This window comes from Ahaetulla prasina, chromosome 6 (genome assembly GCF_028640845.1).
Source record: "Ahaetulla prasina isolate Xishuangbanna chromosome 6, ASM2864084v1, whole genome shotgun sequence".
Classification (NCBI taxonomy): Eukaryota; Metazoa; Chordata; class Lepidosauria; order Squamata; family Colubridae; genus Ahaetulla; species Ahaetulla prasina.
In genome coordinates this window covers 7957738-7974172 of record NC_080544.1, presented here as the reverse complement: position 1 = coordinate 7974172, position 16435 = coordinate 7957738, and the positions used below count along the sequence as shown (strand labels likewise).

The following is a 16435-nucleotide window of genomic DNA, read 5'->3' as shown; positions in this document are numbered from 1 at the left end:
TAAATTTTGGATTTTAATCTGCAAATTAATAAGCATTTTCTTCCAGGTGCTGGTTTTGGAGTACCTCCCTCTGGCTCTGGTTTTGGCTATCCACAGCCTCAATCCCAAACTTACGGTGGAGGTGGTTCAGTACCAGGTATAATTCAAATAAGAAGCCCTAATCATATTTTTGCTTCTTTAGAAGTAAAATGCATTGCAGCCTAATATATGTTCCCATGCATAGACATTGATTCAAGAAACAACATCTGTACACAGGCTTAGTGCCATTGTAGTCTACTGGTGTTTCTTTTGGAATCAGTTGTGTGATTGCTGCTTAATGTAGCTTTTAAAAGTGGCTTTGTGAAGCTGAACACAATGCATGCTATGCTGCTCAGTGGAAATGCATCTGTACAATATTTCACATGAGAATAAAGAAAACTGGTACAGAAATTAGGAAGAAACAGCATGTGAGCCTTCTGGCATTCCGGAATAATAGAATAAGAGACTTGGAAGGGACCTTGGAGGTCTTCTAGCCCAACCCCGTGCACAAGGAGGAGACCCTATAACATTCTAGATAAATGACTGTCCAATCTCTTTTTTTAAAAGCCTCCAGTTAGAAGAGAACCCAATACCTCTGAAGGCAAGCCATTCCACTTGTTGATTGTTCTCACTGTCACGACAAAGGAAACAAAGCAAACAATAATTTAAGCTCAAAAATGACAATAAACCTATAGCAGTTAATCTAAAATCTGATTTAAATGATTTTTATATTAAAATGCATCAGGGAAAATGTACATACTTTCTTACTGCTGACAGCTGTTGGGAGTCCTGATTTGTGTTTTATAGGTTATATTGCTTTGGTGCAATGTGTGTGTCCACAAGTACCACAATTTATAGCAGTAGTTGATATAAATAAAATTTGTTCAGCTGTAATAAATTGGCTTCACGACAGTATGTAGGACTGTCTTTTTCTGTCTTGCTAAAAACACAGAATAACAGAGTTGGAAGGGACCTTGGAGGTCTTCTAATCTAACTCCCTGCTTAAGCAGGAGATCCTATACCATTTCAGACAAGTGACTGTCTAGTCTCTTCTTAAAAACTTCCAGTGTTGGGGCATTCATAACTTCTGTAAGTTGTTCCACTGATGAATTGTTCTAATTCTCAGGAAATTTCTCCTTAGTTCTAAATTGCTTCTCTCTTTGATTAATTTCCATCCATTGTTTTTTGTCCTGCCCTCAGATGCTTTGGACAATAGGTTGAGCCCCTCTTCTTTGTGATAGCTTTGCTATCATGTCACCCCTAGTCCTTCTTTTCACTAAACTAGATATACCCATTTCCTTGAATCATAGTAATTCCCCTGAGTCATAGTATGTTCATTGCTGCACTAGATCTACTACCAACTCTATTTCCTTTTTTTTAACCCAAGTGTGATTAGATACCTTCAGTTACTGTTGAAAATTATCTTGGGTAAAATATTAGAGAGCTCCAGGCTGTAATATCAAATGAATAGTTGGTTCTGAAAGAGAGGTACACGTTTCTCAGACAGGCTCCTTTATGAGCGTTGATATTTGGTCATAATCTGTTATGCATGTAAGGTATTAATTACATATATTATATTTTTCGTTTGAAGCTGGCTATCCTGGTGGACAAACACCATCAACACCCCTGCAGGTAGGTTATTTTCTGCTATAAAAATCCATTAGTGTGAATTGTTTCAGTGAAACATCTAGTTTAGCAGATTGGTTGCTAACTACCCTTCACTATATATCCCCCATGGAAGCTTCTTGTTTCTCCTCCATTCCCTAAATGTCAAAGCCCACTTGGGCTCAACGGACAAAAGGCTTGTGGTTTTCTCTCATAGAAAACAGCAGTTGGAGGGCTTATTAAACTTTTTGATCATTTGGAACATGTAAAATTCTCCAGTTTAGTAAAGCCCCTAAGAAGACCTAAACTACACCCATTCCCACCATTCATTCAAACCAGCCTTGTTTTCTGATCTATAAAGGACATAGTTTTGCAATTATTTTCAAGTTGAATGAATGGTAGTTATTGTAAAGTATTCTTCCTTGACTTAGCTTGCCTTACTGAAGCTACGTAGCGAGTCAATCAGAATTGATCTGGGGTCACAGTCTGAAATATTCTCATCTGCACATTCCTTTTTAGGTTGCATTTTCTTCATTGTCTTCCCTATATATTAACTACTGTATTTTTCCGAGTATAAGACGAAATGTAGCCAAATGTAGCCCCACCCACCCACCGGCCCTACCCTTTGCCATTTTTAGCCGTTGTGTTTTAGACCTGTTCCAGGCTGCAGGCCACAGACCATCGCCGCCTCTGTGCCTTGCGTTTTTGACCTCTGTGCCTCCGAATGCCCCGTTTATGGCCTCTGCACATCACGTTTTTGGGTGGTTCTAGGCAGTGGGGAGTAGCGGCGGCGGCAGTGTGCTCTGGCGATCCCCACAGCCTTGAACGGGTCTGAAACGGAGCATTTGGAAGCTGAAAACGCGAGGCACAGAGGCCAAAAACGAGAGGCATGGAGGCGGCAATGGTCTGTGGCAATCCCTGCAGCCTGGAACGGCTGAGTGGGGTTTTCCGGAAGGCCGATCCACCCGCCAATCAGCTGCTCGTGCTGAATCAGGCTGTAATAATGTGCTGAAACTGACCTGGCTGTTTGGTATTTGCTACAAGGATGTGTCAGAGTTTGCAGCAGCAATCACATCCGGAAAGCACACACAAGTAACTGATTCAGCAGGATTCAATAACTTCTCTTTATATATAATATAACACATGAAGTAAATATACAATACCAAAAGCAGGTTTTTTAATGTGGTAGTAAATATAAGCAAAACACAAGCAGAGGAGAGGAGTTTCAGTTTTAGTTTCAGAGCTCAGCACAGCGTGCAGCTTTAGGACAGAACAGTTGAGTTAAGCCACACCCAGGCTCCTTGCTGTCTTCTTGTTGCTCACACAGCAAATACTGTTACAGTTTCCAAACAGTTCTCAAGTCTCCCACACACTGGCAGGACGCTAGCCAGATGATTACCAATGGATGCTGGTAGGCAGATGCAGATTTTTTCCCCCTTATTTTCCTCCCCAAAATCTAAGGTGTGTCTTATACTCTGGAGCATCTTATACTTCGAAAAATACGGTATTCCTTCCCTAGAGAAAATCTTTGGTGGCTGGAAGAGATGGCAGCAGCCAATTATCACCATTAATGGATTAATAAATTTCTATTCTTGGTCACATTAGTACTAGAATTCAGTTTGCATTATTGTGGTCGATGATGATGATGATGATGATGATGATGATGATAATAATAATAATAATAATAATAATAATAATAATAATAATAATAATAATAATAATATAATATTCGCATAGTCAGCCAGATGTTCAGACTGAATTTGGCATTTTTGTCTACCTATCAAGTCCTTACCAAGGACCTGGGATAGGCAGATCTGGATGTTTGATGGTGTTACAGTTATCGTTGCAGGATGGAAGCTGTTCTGAGTAAGCCACCTTTTGCAATTGACTGAATGCAAATTTGTCAATGCCAGTGGTGTTCAAGTGGTGCTCCAGATGTTCTGGGATTGCACCCAAGGCGCCTATTACTATTGGTATTACCTTTGCTTGCCTTTGTCACAGTTGTTTTATTTCTATTTGCAGGTCTTTGTATTTTGTTATCTTCTCCAATTCTTTCTCTTCTCTTCTGCTGTCTCCAGGCACTGCCGCGCATACGCTATCCAGACTGTTTTATCTTTCTTATCGACAGTTGCTAAATCTGGGGTGTTATGTGGCAGGTGCTTGTTTGTTTGAATTCTAAAGTCCCAGAGCAATTTAATTTCTTCATTTTCTAAGACTTTTTCTATTTTATGGTTTTACCCGTTCTTGCTTGCAGGCAAATGATATTTCTTGTAGATCTTCCAAAGCACCATTGTTGCTATTTGTCATGTTGCTGATCGTAGTTAGTCTGGGTGATCTTGTAGCAGCTTACAAGGTGGTCTGCTGTTTCTTCAGCTTCTTTGTATAGACAGTACTTACGGTCTGTTCCTGTCTTTTCAATTCTGGCTTTGTATGCATTTGTCCTTAAAGCAAATCTTGTGCAGCCAGAATTAGTCCCTCAGTCTCCTTCAACTTTCCTGCTCTTAGCCATTTCCAGGTCTTGTTATGATCTGCTTTCTCTGCTAGTTTTTTAATGTACTGACCATAGAGTGCTTTGTGTTCCCCTGCTTCTATTCTGTTCTGCGTTTGGTCTTTTTTTGTAGGCCAGTTTGATCTCTCCAGATGTCAGTAAGCCTTCCTGGCCATACTAAGTTCAGTGCATCTTCTACATTGTCCTTCAGATATTCTTCCAAAGCCCTTTCTTCTTCTTCTGATGTACTTGCAACAATCCACACCCACCTATTTGACTTAGTTAGGCAGGTCTGTCAATGTCACTGCATGGATGAAGGGCGTGATTCATTGTCATTATTTTTCTAGTCTTCCTATCCATTGTTTTTAGTTCTGCTTGAGTCCAGTCCACTATTCCAGCTGTCTATCTAATGACTGGAATTGCCCAGGTGTTGATTGCCTTGAAGGTATTTCCTCCATTGAGTTTGGATTTTAAGATCTTCTTCATTCTCTTGATATGTTGACCTCTAATCTTTTTCTTGACTTCAGTGTGCTTGATGTTGTCACCTTGAAGTATTTGTATTAATTTGTAGTAATCATCCTCATCCAGACTCTTAATGTTATTTTCATGGGGCATCTTAATTCCTTCAATTTTCACTATTTTTCCTAATTTGATAGTGAATGTGACACATTTGTCCAGTCTAAACTCCATTGCAATATATTGGCTGTATATATGGACAGCGTTGAGCAATGATTCTATTTCTGATGGTGTTTTTCCATACAGCTTCAGATCATCCATGTAAAGGAGGTGGAATAGCCTGACTGATGCTTTTGATGTTTATAGCCATGGCCTGAGTTATTCAGTACCGTTAACTGAGGAAATAGTGTAATGACAAATAGTAGTGGTGATAGTGAATCTCTTTGAACTATTCCTCTCTTGATATTAACCTCTCCCAGTTTCTCACCATTGACCTACAACTGTGTCTTCCATTGTGCCATCGATCTTTGCACAGAGTGTCTGATGATGATTCTACTGACTGCCGTTATTTCTAGGCACTTGACTATCCAGTCGTGTGGCAGAGAATTGAATGCCTTTTTGTACTTAATCCATGCTACAATGAAGATATTGAAGAGTCTGCAGCCTAAGACAGAGCCTTGGGGTACCCCATTGCATACTTCCAATGCAGTTCCATTAAGGACTACAAGTTGAGTGCGATTGTTAGGAATCTATCTGGTGGTGATGCTGTCCAACCACATTTTTCTATCTTATCAAATAAGATAGCTGCCTCTGCTGGCTCAACAGACTAAAGCAGTCTGTTATTAACACAGCTGCTTGCAATTACTGCAAGTTCAAGTCCCACCAGGCCCAAGGTTGACTCAGCCTTCCATCCTTTATAAGGTAGGTAAAATGAGGACCCAGATTGTTGGGGGCAATAAGTTGACTTTGTATATAATATACAAATGGATGAAGACTATTGCTTAACACAGTGTAAGCCGCCCTGAGTCTTCAGAGAAGGGCGGGATATAAATTCAAATTAAAAAAAAATAGATTGTGGTCTACTTTATCAAATGCTTTACTGAAATCCAAGTAAATTATAATCACAGCATTTCACTGGGTCCACTGACTGTCACATGGTAGTAATCAATATTTGATTATTAAAGTTGAACAAATTCTTAATAAGAATCAAGTTTTGTAATAACATAGATTTTCATTCTCAGTCTGCAGCATTAACTCAGAGCATGCAAGGCACAATTCGACCAGCTCCTAACTTTGATGCAGGAAGAGATGCAGAAATTTTGCGCAAGGCTATGAAAGGATTTGGTAAGAGCTCTTATATTTTGGAATATTTATGAGGTGTTTACATTTAGATTTAAGCACAAAAGCCACAGATTTACTTCTGTTTTCTCTAGATACTTTATTACTGCTTTTAGAAATAATGATATGCAATTATTGTGCAACAGAGATGCTGGCAATATTATTTTCTACTTTCATGGGTTCAGCTTGTTTAAAAAGAGAACTGGGCAACAGTATCAAAGGACAAAATCTATAAAGACTGAGCTCTAAAGGTGAATAAATAATAACTGGGATAAATCCTGTTTGCTAGATTTTGGTTTTTGATTGCAAAGAATATAAATTCTTTCATTCCCCATCATTCAGTCAGAACTGAAGAAGTTGTTTAGAAGAGAAGCAAAATGTTTTCGAAGAAAAAAAACCAAGAAAGTCCAGTTGACTTTTGAGAAACATACCTTTGGGACAAGGTTGAGAATCTCCATAGACCTGTTTCCTAGAGCAGAAGTCTCCAACCTTGGCAACTTTAAGACTGGCAGACTTCAACTCCCAGAATTCCCCAGCCAGGGAGCTGAAGTCTGCCAGGCTTAAAGTTGCCAAGGTTGGAGACCTCTGTACCAGAGTAATGTCAAAGATGCCCTTCAGACTTTTCCCTGACATTTCCGTGTTTGTAAACTTTCTCCCTTAGTCTGGATTGCTGAAAACACATTTTAAGATGTCCTGTGACATCTGTGGTATTTGTGGTATACTTGTGAAAACCCAAATGCACAGACATTTTGCCACAGTCGACTGAGACCCAGTGCAAAACCTTGGACCCACTAAAATGCCTATCTTGATCACCAGGACAGTTGGCACCTGCCTTCTTGGTTTCCTGTCCCATGGGATTTATTTTTTTTAAAAAGAGCTTAGATTATTTTAATTTTAAATGAAAAGTGAATGTGCTGCAAAGGGAAACCCTATCTTTATTTAGATATTTTTTTTAAAAAAATCATCTTTATTTTTAAGGATGCTGGAATTCACATACAGGATGCTCCTTAGATATTTTTAATATGTGTGTATGTATGAGAACTGTAGACCATGCTTTGCTCAGAAATATGCCTATCTGCTCAGAAAAAAGGCAAAGGTCAACTAGCAGCTGATGTTTGCTGAAGTTGGCAGGAAGTTGTCTCCTGATCATTGACCAAATAAATATTATTTGATGGATTGATTATCAGGTAGTCCTAGAAATACTTCAAAAAATCCTCCCAGAGGGGAGCAACAGAAACAGACCATGAAGTGGGTGTGTGGAATCTCTAACAATGCTTTGAGCTTATAAGCAGTATCCTGAATAATGGGAAGCGAGCTTCCTATAATCTTCTCGGCTGTCCTCACCACTCTCTGTATGGACTTTCTATCTGAGGCACTGCTACCACCAAACCAAACAGTGATGCAGTTTGTTAAAACACTTTCAATCGTGCCTCTGTAAAAAGTGGCCAGGAGAAAGATGTGCATTTCCGATGCAGGAAATGCAGACACCGGTTTACATGCTTCACTAAGGATGATGTGTGCAGAGACCAAATCAGATTGTTAGTTATCTGCTCCCACAGATACTTAATGCTGTTGCCCACCTCTACAGCTGCACCGTTGATACTGAGTGGAGTATGACTATGCCGGCTCTTTCTAAAATCTACAATGATCGCCTTTGTTTTAGTAACATTTGATGACATTTTAATATACACAGAAACCAACGCAGAGCACGTAAAATTAGTCAAAGTGGTCCTAAACAAACTCTGGTTCGCGAAGCTCTATGCAAAACTTTCCAAATGTGAATTCTACCAGGAGAAAATAGACTACTTAGGGTATCGAATATCCCACAAGGGGATACAAAAGGTACAAGCCCTAATCGATTGGGAGCCACCCCGCACACGCAAAGTTTCTTAGATTTTGCAAACTTTTACCGCCAATTTGTTCCAGCATATGCAAAAATTGCCCTCCCCATAACTAACCTGCTAAAAACAAAAGGGGAAGACAAACCAAAACCTAAATAACAACTGAAATGGACAATGGAATGACAAGCGGCATTTGAGAAACTTAAACAACTGTTCTCAGCTGAGCCAGTATTAAAACACCCAGATCCAGATAAACCGTTTGTCATACAAGCAGCCAGCGATTTAGAAGTGGGAGCTGGCCTATTCCAAAAGAAGGAACAAAGCCAGCTGCAACCATGCGCTTACACTTCCAAAAAATTAACCGAAACCGAACAGAGGTGGGTTATCTGGGAGAAAGAGATAGCCTGTACGTTGGGCTTTCCTCATTTGGAGACACTTCCTTGAGGGGAATAAAATCCTCTTTGAAGTCTGGACTGATCACAAAAACCTAGAAGCCCTTAAGACCCCATGAAAACTTTCCCCCAAATAAGTACACTGGGCGCAATATTTTAAGCGGTTTGACTTCATGCTCAAATATTTCCCGGGGGAAAGAACTTTCTAGCGGATGCTCTCTCTAGGAAACCCCAATATAATAGCACCAAAGCCAAAATAATTAAACCCTTGCTCCAAACCCCCCAGCTGGCAGCTAAAGTAATCACAAGGGCGCAGGCCAAGCCATTCCTGCCCACCAACAATAGCACCACCCAGGCTTTTAAAGAAGCTCTAGCCAAAGATGACTGGTTCCAAACCCACAAAAATAATTGCCTAATTAAAGGCGATTTAGCTTGGGTGGAAAACTATGTTCCAGCAAGCCGAAGACTGGACCTTATGAAGAGATGCCACGACTCCAGATTGGCAGGTCATTTTGGATTTGTAAAAACTTTGCACCTCATCAAAAGGCCGTTCTGGTGGCCATCACTCAAAAAGGACATAGAAAGCTACGTGGCCCTCTCTGTACTGCAGCTAAAAGATGGCAGGGAAAATCCCCTGGACTTTTGCAAATCGTAGCTGAACCTTCAGCACCCTCGAGATAAATCTTCATGGATTTCATCGTAGAACTGCCAGAAAGTGTGGGAAATACCGTTACTTGGATAGTAATGGATCTTTTCTCCAAATAGGTCCATTTCATCCCCTGCCCAAAAATCCCAACAGCTAAGGCATTGGCAAAGATGTTTCTGATACACATTTATTGCCTCCATGGAGCTCCCCAAAGGATTATTTCTGATCGGGTAGTCCAATTCACCTCCAAATTTTGGAAGGCTTTCCTGAACCTACTAGGCACCGCCCAAGGCTTAAGCCCCCAGATGAATGGGGTGGGATGGAACGCACAAACGGGGTGCTAGAACAACATTTAAAATGTTTTATAAACTACCAACAGGATAATTGGACAGACCGTTTACCTTTTGCTGAAGTAGCATACAATAATTCAGTGCACAGCAGCACTGGATTCACTTCATTCCAAGTGAAATGGTGGCCCAGCCAGGAATTCCCTCCCATGTCAGAATTACCCATAGAAGAACCAAACGTCCCCTCCCTTAAAGAGTGGAGGCATAATTTGCAAACCACCTGGCCAGTGGTCAGATTAGCCCTGCGGGAAGCCAGAGCCGCCTTTAAAGCTTGAGCAGACAAGAAGAGGGCTGAGCCAAAATTGTTCAAAGTTGGAGATAGAGTTTATTTATCCACAAGATTCTTGCAATACCTACAACCCTCAAAGAAACTGGGACCGAAATTCATAGCTCATTGCAAGGGTTATAAATCCTGTCACAGTGGAACTACTCCTCCCCAAAGCACTCAGACAAGTCCATCCCATTTTCCACTGTAGCTTACTCAAACCTGAAATTACCTCCGACAACAGACCAGCCAAACCCACACCTCCGGTCCCCATTATGGTGGAAGGAGAACAACATTTTGAAATTAAAGAAATCCTCAATTCATGCACTCACTATGGCTCCATGCAATATTTGGTAGCCTGGAGGCACCTGCCATCATCTCAAAATGAGTGGGTGGCTAAGAAACCTATCCAAGCCGTACACTTTTAAGGAAATTCCACCAGAAATACTCAAACAAACCTTCTTAACCATCTCCTTTATAATATGTCTCTTTCTAGGTGGATTATCCTTTTTTCTAAGGAGGGCAGTATGTCAGATCCGTGAATTTGCCATTCTTCAGGGGAAGGGGGAGCCTTGCTTGCATTATCTACTTTATTGCTTGCTTTCTTATGTATCCCATATCCTGTATTCTACTGATTTATAACCTTTACTTTGGCGCCTAGGTGCCCTGGCATTTTTGCACCTTTTAGGGAATGTAAGGGGAGGGGGGGGCATGTGGATTGTATTGTCCGAAAGCTGGCGGAGGATGACTCTGAGAAAGCTCCTTTATCACTTTCTCAGAGGGACCAGTACAATAACATCTTCACACTTACAGATTGGCTGAATCCACATTGGACTGTTGGGAGGGGTTTCTAATTCCTTTATTCTATACTGTATTGCCTGAGGGATCTCAGAGCCTGCTTTGATTTCGCCCTGCTATCCCCTCTGTTCAATAAAAGGTTCTCCAAGTTTCAAGAGTCTTTACTGTTTTGAATAAGGGGGAGAGGTTGGGCCTTACAGTGGCCCTCAATGAAATTGTGTTTGACACCCCTGTTGTGGAGCTTCCATAGCTCCAGTCGGCCACACTTGTTTGTTTTCTAATTGGTCTCTAGTTAAGTATAAGCATCACAGAGAAATGATTTGAGGAGTGAAAATGAGGGTGAGGGGCAGGCTTTTCGATGTAACGTTCAGGGGTGGAATGGCGGAATGGTTGTGATATAAAATTGACTATACATGTTTCTTGTTTCCAAGGTACGGATGAGCAAGCAATCATTGACGTTGTTGCCAACCGTTCAAATAGTCAGAGGCAACAAATTAAATCTGCTTTCAAGACTATGTATGGCAAGGTAAAATGGTTGGTTATATTTTTCCAAAAAGCTGGTCCTTGACTATTCTTTTACATTTTTTTATTTTTTGCAAAGTTACAGCAGCACGGAAAAAGTGACTTGCAGCTGGTCCTTGCATTTAAGTCTCTTGCAGCATCGTTACTGTTATGTGATCAAAATTTGACAACTGGCATATATTTATGACAGTTGCAGCAATCATGAATCATGAATCATGAGATCACCATTACAACCTTCCCAGCTGGCTTCTGACAAGCAAAGTCAGTAAGGGAAGTTTGATTTGTTTAATAATCACACAATTCACTTAATAACTGGAGCAATTCATTTAATAATCGTTGCAAAAAGGGTTGTAAAATTGGGTGTGACTTACTTAACAACCATCTTGCTTAGCAATGGAAATTTTGGTCCCAATTGTGGTCGTAAATTGAGGATTCCCTGTAATTGACAAAGGAAGAGTAGCAATATGGCAGGACATTTTTTCTGATTGTCAGAGCTAAGAAAGATCTAAAGGAAATTTGGTTTGATCTTCCATTCGTGTGTGACCCATTTTACTGAACTTTACATTGTGGGAATGATATTTAATGTATTAACACTCAATTCAGTGTTCAGTGATAGTTTCTCCTCTGAATGTCCTACAATTTTCAAGGAATTTTCTTGAGGTCTTAGACCTCAAGAAAAAAATCAAGTTATACTTATGTACAGAGTAAAATTTCCATTCTTCACCTGGCTTCAAGGAAGTAAGAAATAATTACCACTTGAGTGTTTTGCTAATTGGATGTGACCATCTGCTTGCACTCAGCACACGCAGGTAGCCCTCCGGTTATTGATCACTCATTCAGCATCCATTCAAAATTTTGATGGTGCTGAACGAGGGGGATTGATGGCTGGTCCTTGCAGTATCCCTGCAGTCACGTGATTGCTGGCTTCCTGGAAGCAAAGTCAATGGGGAAGCTGGCAGGAGGTGGATGTATCACTCCTGCTCTTGCTGCTTTTTCACCTGCCCCCACTTTGGCATCTGCCGGAGAATCCCTGCCTGCCTGTAGCTCTTACCATAGGTCTCATTCACCAGCCTGTTTGCCTGGGGCTCCCATTTCTTCCCACTTAATGATCCACACATTTCTGGAATTAACAACAGCAACCAGGACTATTGGGATTGCCATCACTATGTAATGCGGTCATGTGACATTGCAGTATGATCTCATTGCTCAGTGATGGAAATTCTGGCACAAATTGCCATTGTAATTCAGCCCGTGCGGAGGAAGGAAATCCAGATGTTGTCTTTTTGAACAAGACATTTTTCAGAAGCTGTGAACTGCTTTTTAATAAAATGCAAATCTAGATTAGGGTGAGCCAGTTGGAAAATTGACAGTTTAGTTGGGAATATCTGAATTGCCTGCATTATGGGTTGATATTTTACATTGCTTTATCTATTTATGTTTTCTTAATTGCTACAGTTATTTGCTTCTAGTGTTTGGGGTAAGTATGCTTATGCATTGCTGTCCATTCATAATAATGTTGCTATTATATTCATTAAATTATTATTATTATTATTCAGTCCTGTTTTACTAATTAAAAAACTGCATTTAAGTTTTACACTTACTAATTGAAAGTAATTGTTTAAAAATAATTAAATAATTGGAGCCTCCTAATATAAATAAAAAATAAGTCTATTTCCTTTCATTTCTGTTTGAAATGTATCTTACCCTAGCTAATTTTTGTCTTGAGTATATGTTCAAATATATGTTTACGGTTTTGTGAATACTTCTGAATACTTATTTTGATAACTGGACAGGATTTAATTAAAGACCTGAAGTCAGAGCTAAGTGGCAACATGGAAGAACTGATCCTTGCATTGTTCATGCCATGCACCTATTACGACGCCTGGAGTTTAAGGCATGCAATGAAGGTATGAGTTGATTTTAAAAAATATTAGATGCAAAAATAAAAGCAGTGAGAGCAAAATGATTGTAAATTGTCATTTAGACAAAAACTATGTCAATTTTTAAGCAAAAAATTAGGTAAAAGTTATATTATATAGGGAGATGTGTGGAAACAATGTAAGATCACTGTTGGATAGAAATTTCTGAGGGGAATTCGGGGGTATCTATTGCACCAAGTTCCTAGTTTGATCAAATAGGCTGGATCACATAAAAATAATGGATATTAAACTCAGTTAAAAACAGAAGTTACTTATGCAGAAATTTAAAAACAATCCTGGTGTAATGTTATAAAGACATTTATGTATGTTTTCCCAAATAATAATTCCTTGAACCAGAAAGGTTAAGGGTATCTTTATATTTATTTTCTTTTTAGTTTTCTGGAAAGTTGCAACTTTAACCTTGGACTGAAAGGATAATAATCTTAATTTTTCCATTTTCCTTTTTGCTTAGATATCTCAGTTTCAACAAGACATTTTTTAACCTAGATAAGGAAGGTTTGAACTGTAACTGTAAGGATGTCTGAGATAAAATATTGATTCCTTATCTGGAAAGGCTGGCAGAGAGGGGCTGTGAGTGGCTGTTAACTTCACAATTAACAGGTAGCTCCTGCTGGATGATTTTAATTGGCACCAGCAGCTCTGCTAAGCAGAGTAGGTGGGCAATCTCAGGACTCTGACTGTGCTATGTAGCTGGAAAGACACAAGACTACTTGGTTTCATACTTTCAAATTTTGTTTGCTACCTAGCGACTCTCCTGCCCTTTGGAAGGCTGGCCTCCGTGTGTGTGTGTGTGTGTGTGTGTGTGTGTGTGTGTAAATCAATCTTTGTAAGATTGTAAAGGCAATATTTCCTTTATCTAATCCTTCTCCTCCCTCCCACCCAGAACAGATTGGAGAGGAAGAGATTACAAGAGAATAAGTTGTTTGCTCTTCTACATATTGAGAGGAATGCAATTGCACCAGCAAAGGAGAGATTGCTCACTGTTGTTGTTGTTTTAATTTATTTCCCTGCCCTTCCTCACAAGATGGAGAAATTGGAGAAGGGGTTTCAAGAGAGCACTACTGGCTGCCTGCAGCTCCCAGCAGGATTGCTTTCAATATGTATAGAAGAATAAGCAGGCAGGCCAGGCTTCCAAAGGTTGGGGGAGTGATGAGGAGGCAAACAAAAGTGTGAAACTGACTGGCCGTCTCTTTTTCCAGCTGGAAAGCAAAGTTGCAATCAGGTCATTTCCCACAATGACTACTTTGCTTACCAGTGGAGTTGCTGATCCCATAAGGGTCCTTAAATGAGGACTAGCTATACTGTGAAGTTTTTCCAAGGTTGTAGATAATTATATAGCTTTCTTTTTCAGAATCAGACCAATGTGATTTCTTTTCTGATACTAAATTCCTACCCTTTTGGTGCTCGTTTTATTACTTGCTTCTCTTGCCATGAATCACATTCACTACTGCTTGTAATAAAATTCCCCACTTTATATTTAAAATAGATATTTGCATTCAGTTTTCTTCCCTTAAAATAAAAGAATCCCGCACTTTCCTTGAAATGTTCCTGTTATTTCCATTTCCTCAACTGTTTCCCTTATTGATTAGAATCAAGTTAAAGATTTCTGATCCTTCTGTGCTATCCTTTCCTTCCAAGGACGAATATCATCACCAAGATACTCTAGAGCAGGGCTGTCAAACTCCCAGCCTGTGGGCCGGATGTGTCACGCGCTGGCCACATCCCCGCCCGGTTTAGCGAAGGGGAAAAAGTCCTGATAGGTCACATGATGCTGCTGTGACAACTTGAATTTGACACCCCTGCTCTCCAACCTTGTCAACTTTAAACCTGGCGGACTTTAACTCCCAGAATTCCCCAGCCAGCAAACCTGGCTGGGGGATTCTGGGAGTTGAAGTCCGCCAGGTTTAAAGTTGCCCAGGTTGGAGACCCCTGCTCTAGAGCATTCATTCATTCATTTGAATTTCTAAGCAAGAATGATTTTTTTAACCTAGTGTTATTCTTCCTCTTCTTTTATTGCTAGTAAAGCAAAATGGTATTTGTTTGTTCTGGGAATGATTTTCCTAGATCTTACCAGCTCTGGATGTTATGCCTGTCAAATCGTATTTATCATTTTTGTGTCCACATTTCTGCAACTCCCAGTGTGAGCACCAAAAATGCCAACAGGAACTGAAAAGCTCTGGTTCCCAGGAGTTGTCTACAGTTCTCTGACTACTCTGTTTGAAAGGGAGGCCTGGCTGGACCAGCCATAAGCTTCAGTAGTGGAAATGGCACCTGGGGCAGCTTCCTTAAGGCTCAGTTTGAACCCTGATAGCAGCTAATTTGTATGGGACAGAAGAAAGGCAGTAGAGCGTAGGAGGTGAAGAAAAGCATCAGAGAGATGGGGCAGTAAGTGGAAAGAAGGCACAAAAACGAATCGGACTGAGAGGGACAGCAGTAAGATTGCTTAAGAAAAGGGAAGAAAATCCAAAATGTTAAGATCGCTCCTTTACTATAATTGAGGAATTTACTATTTAAAAGAAGTTGGAGAAGCCAAAGGACATTCAGACTCTGACATATAAAAGCTTCCACTCTTTCCAAACTTATGTGGCCGATTGTCTTTCCACAACTAGGAAGGTTGTAATGTACATTAAGAAATATCAGGAAGTAGAACCAGCCAGGACTACAGAGAAAATTAGGAGGCGGCGGGGATCAAAGATAGAATCTAATACTGATTTATTTGCGAGTTGGGCATTGCATAATGTGGCTAATGCTTGCAGTATATTCTATTATATGAAGCAGCTTAGCTTGATGTACTATAATGTTGATGTACTATAAAAGACGTACGTGATCATTTTTCTAGCACTCTTTTTGGGGCTGATACGGCAACTTTGTTTTTCTGCTTTCAGGGTGCAGGTACCCAAGAAAATGTATTGATTGAAATTCTTTGCACAAGAACAAATCAGGAGATTCAAGAAATAGTCAGATGTTACAAGAGTGAATTTGGAAGAGATATTGAGCATGATATTCGGGCTGATACATCTGGTCATTTTGAACGATTGCTAGTATCTATGTGTCAGGTGAGATAACCACATTCTCTCTCAATATATGTGTTTGTGAAGCATATTCATATACTGAAACTTAGGGTATTTGCTATCACCCACTATTTTTAGCTTCCTGTCATCCAGGGGTGAAATGTAAAATTTGTTACTACCGGTGGGTGTGGCTTGGTGGGGGGGCACCATGTGACTCTGGGCACTGGCAACTTTTTTTTTAACTTTTAAAAGCATTTTTTCTACAACCTCTTCGACTGAAGAGGTTGTAAAAAAAATGCTTTTAAAAGCCTCTGATGATCAGGCAACTCAGCTGGGATCGCCAGAGGAGCCTTTTAAAAATATTTTTTACAACTTCTTTGCCTGAAGAGGTTGTAGAAAAAATACTTTTAAAAGGTTCAGACGATCCCACTGAGCCACGTGATCATCAGTGGCTTTTTTTTTTTACTTTTAAAAGCATTGTTTTGGCCGAAGAAAAAATGCTTTTAAAAGTAAAAAAAAAACCCTCTGATGATCGCGCGGCTCAGATGGGCATGTGGGGGAGGCAGGGATTTTTGCTACCGGATTGGACGGTCCGGTCCAAACCGGGAGCATTTCACCCCTGCTGTCATCTATATATGCAGCCAGATACATTTTTTGTTTGAGATGGTAAATAGAAACTGACCATAGAAGTAGCATAGGTTCTTATAATTTTCGATAGGCAAGTTTACCCTTACAACATAAAATTATAAAGGTCAACTTGTTGGTTTT

At 40.1% G+C, this 16435-nt stretch overlaps 1 protein-coding gene across 1 annotated transcript in view; it reads left to right on the top strand.

Annotated features, from left to right (window-relative positions):
• The window catches only part of ANXA7 (annexin A7), a 29680-nt gene that overhangs the window by 5556 nt on the left and 7689 nt on the right, over window positions 1–16435 (top strand). Inside the window, exons 3-8 of the mRNA XM_058188580.1 lie at window positions 47–136; window positions 1610–1650; window positions 5809–5911; window positions 10626–10720; window positions 12510–12623; window positions 15542–15712. Coding sequence (XP_058044563.1) covers window positions 47–136; window positions 1610–1650; window positions 5809–5911; window positions 10626–10720; window positions 12510–12623; window positions 15542–15712 — 614 coding nt within the window. The remainder of the gene's footprint in view (window positions 1–46; window positions 137–1609; window positions 1651–5808; window positions 5912–10625; window positions 10721–12509; window positions 12624–15541; window positions 15713–16435) is intronic.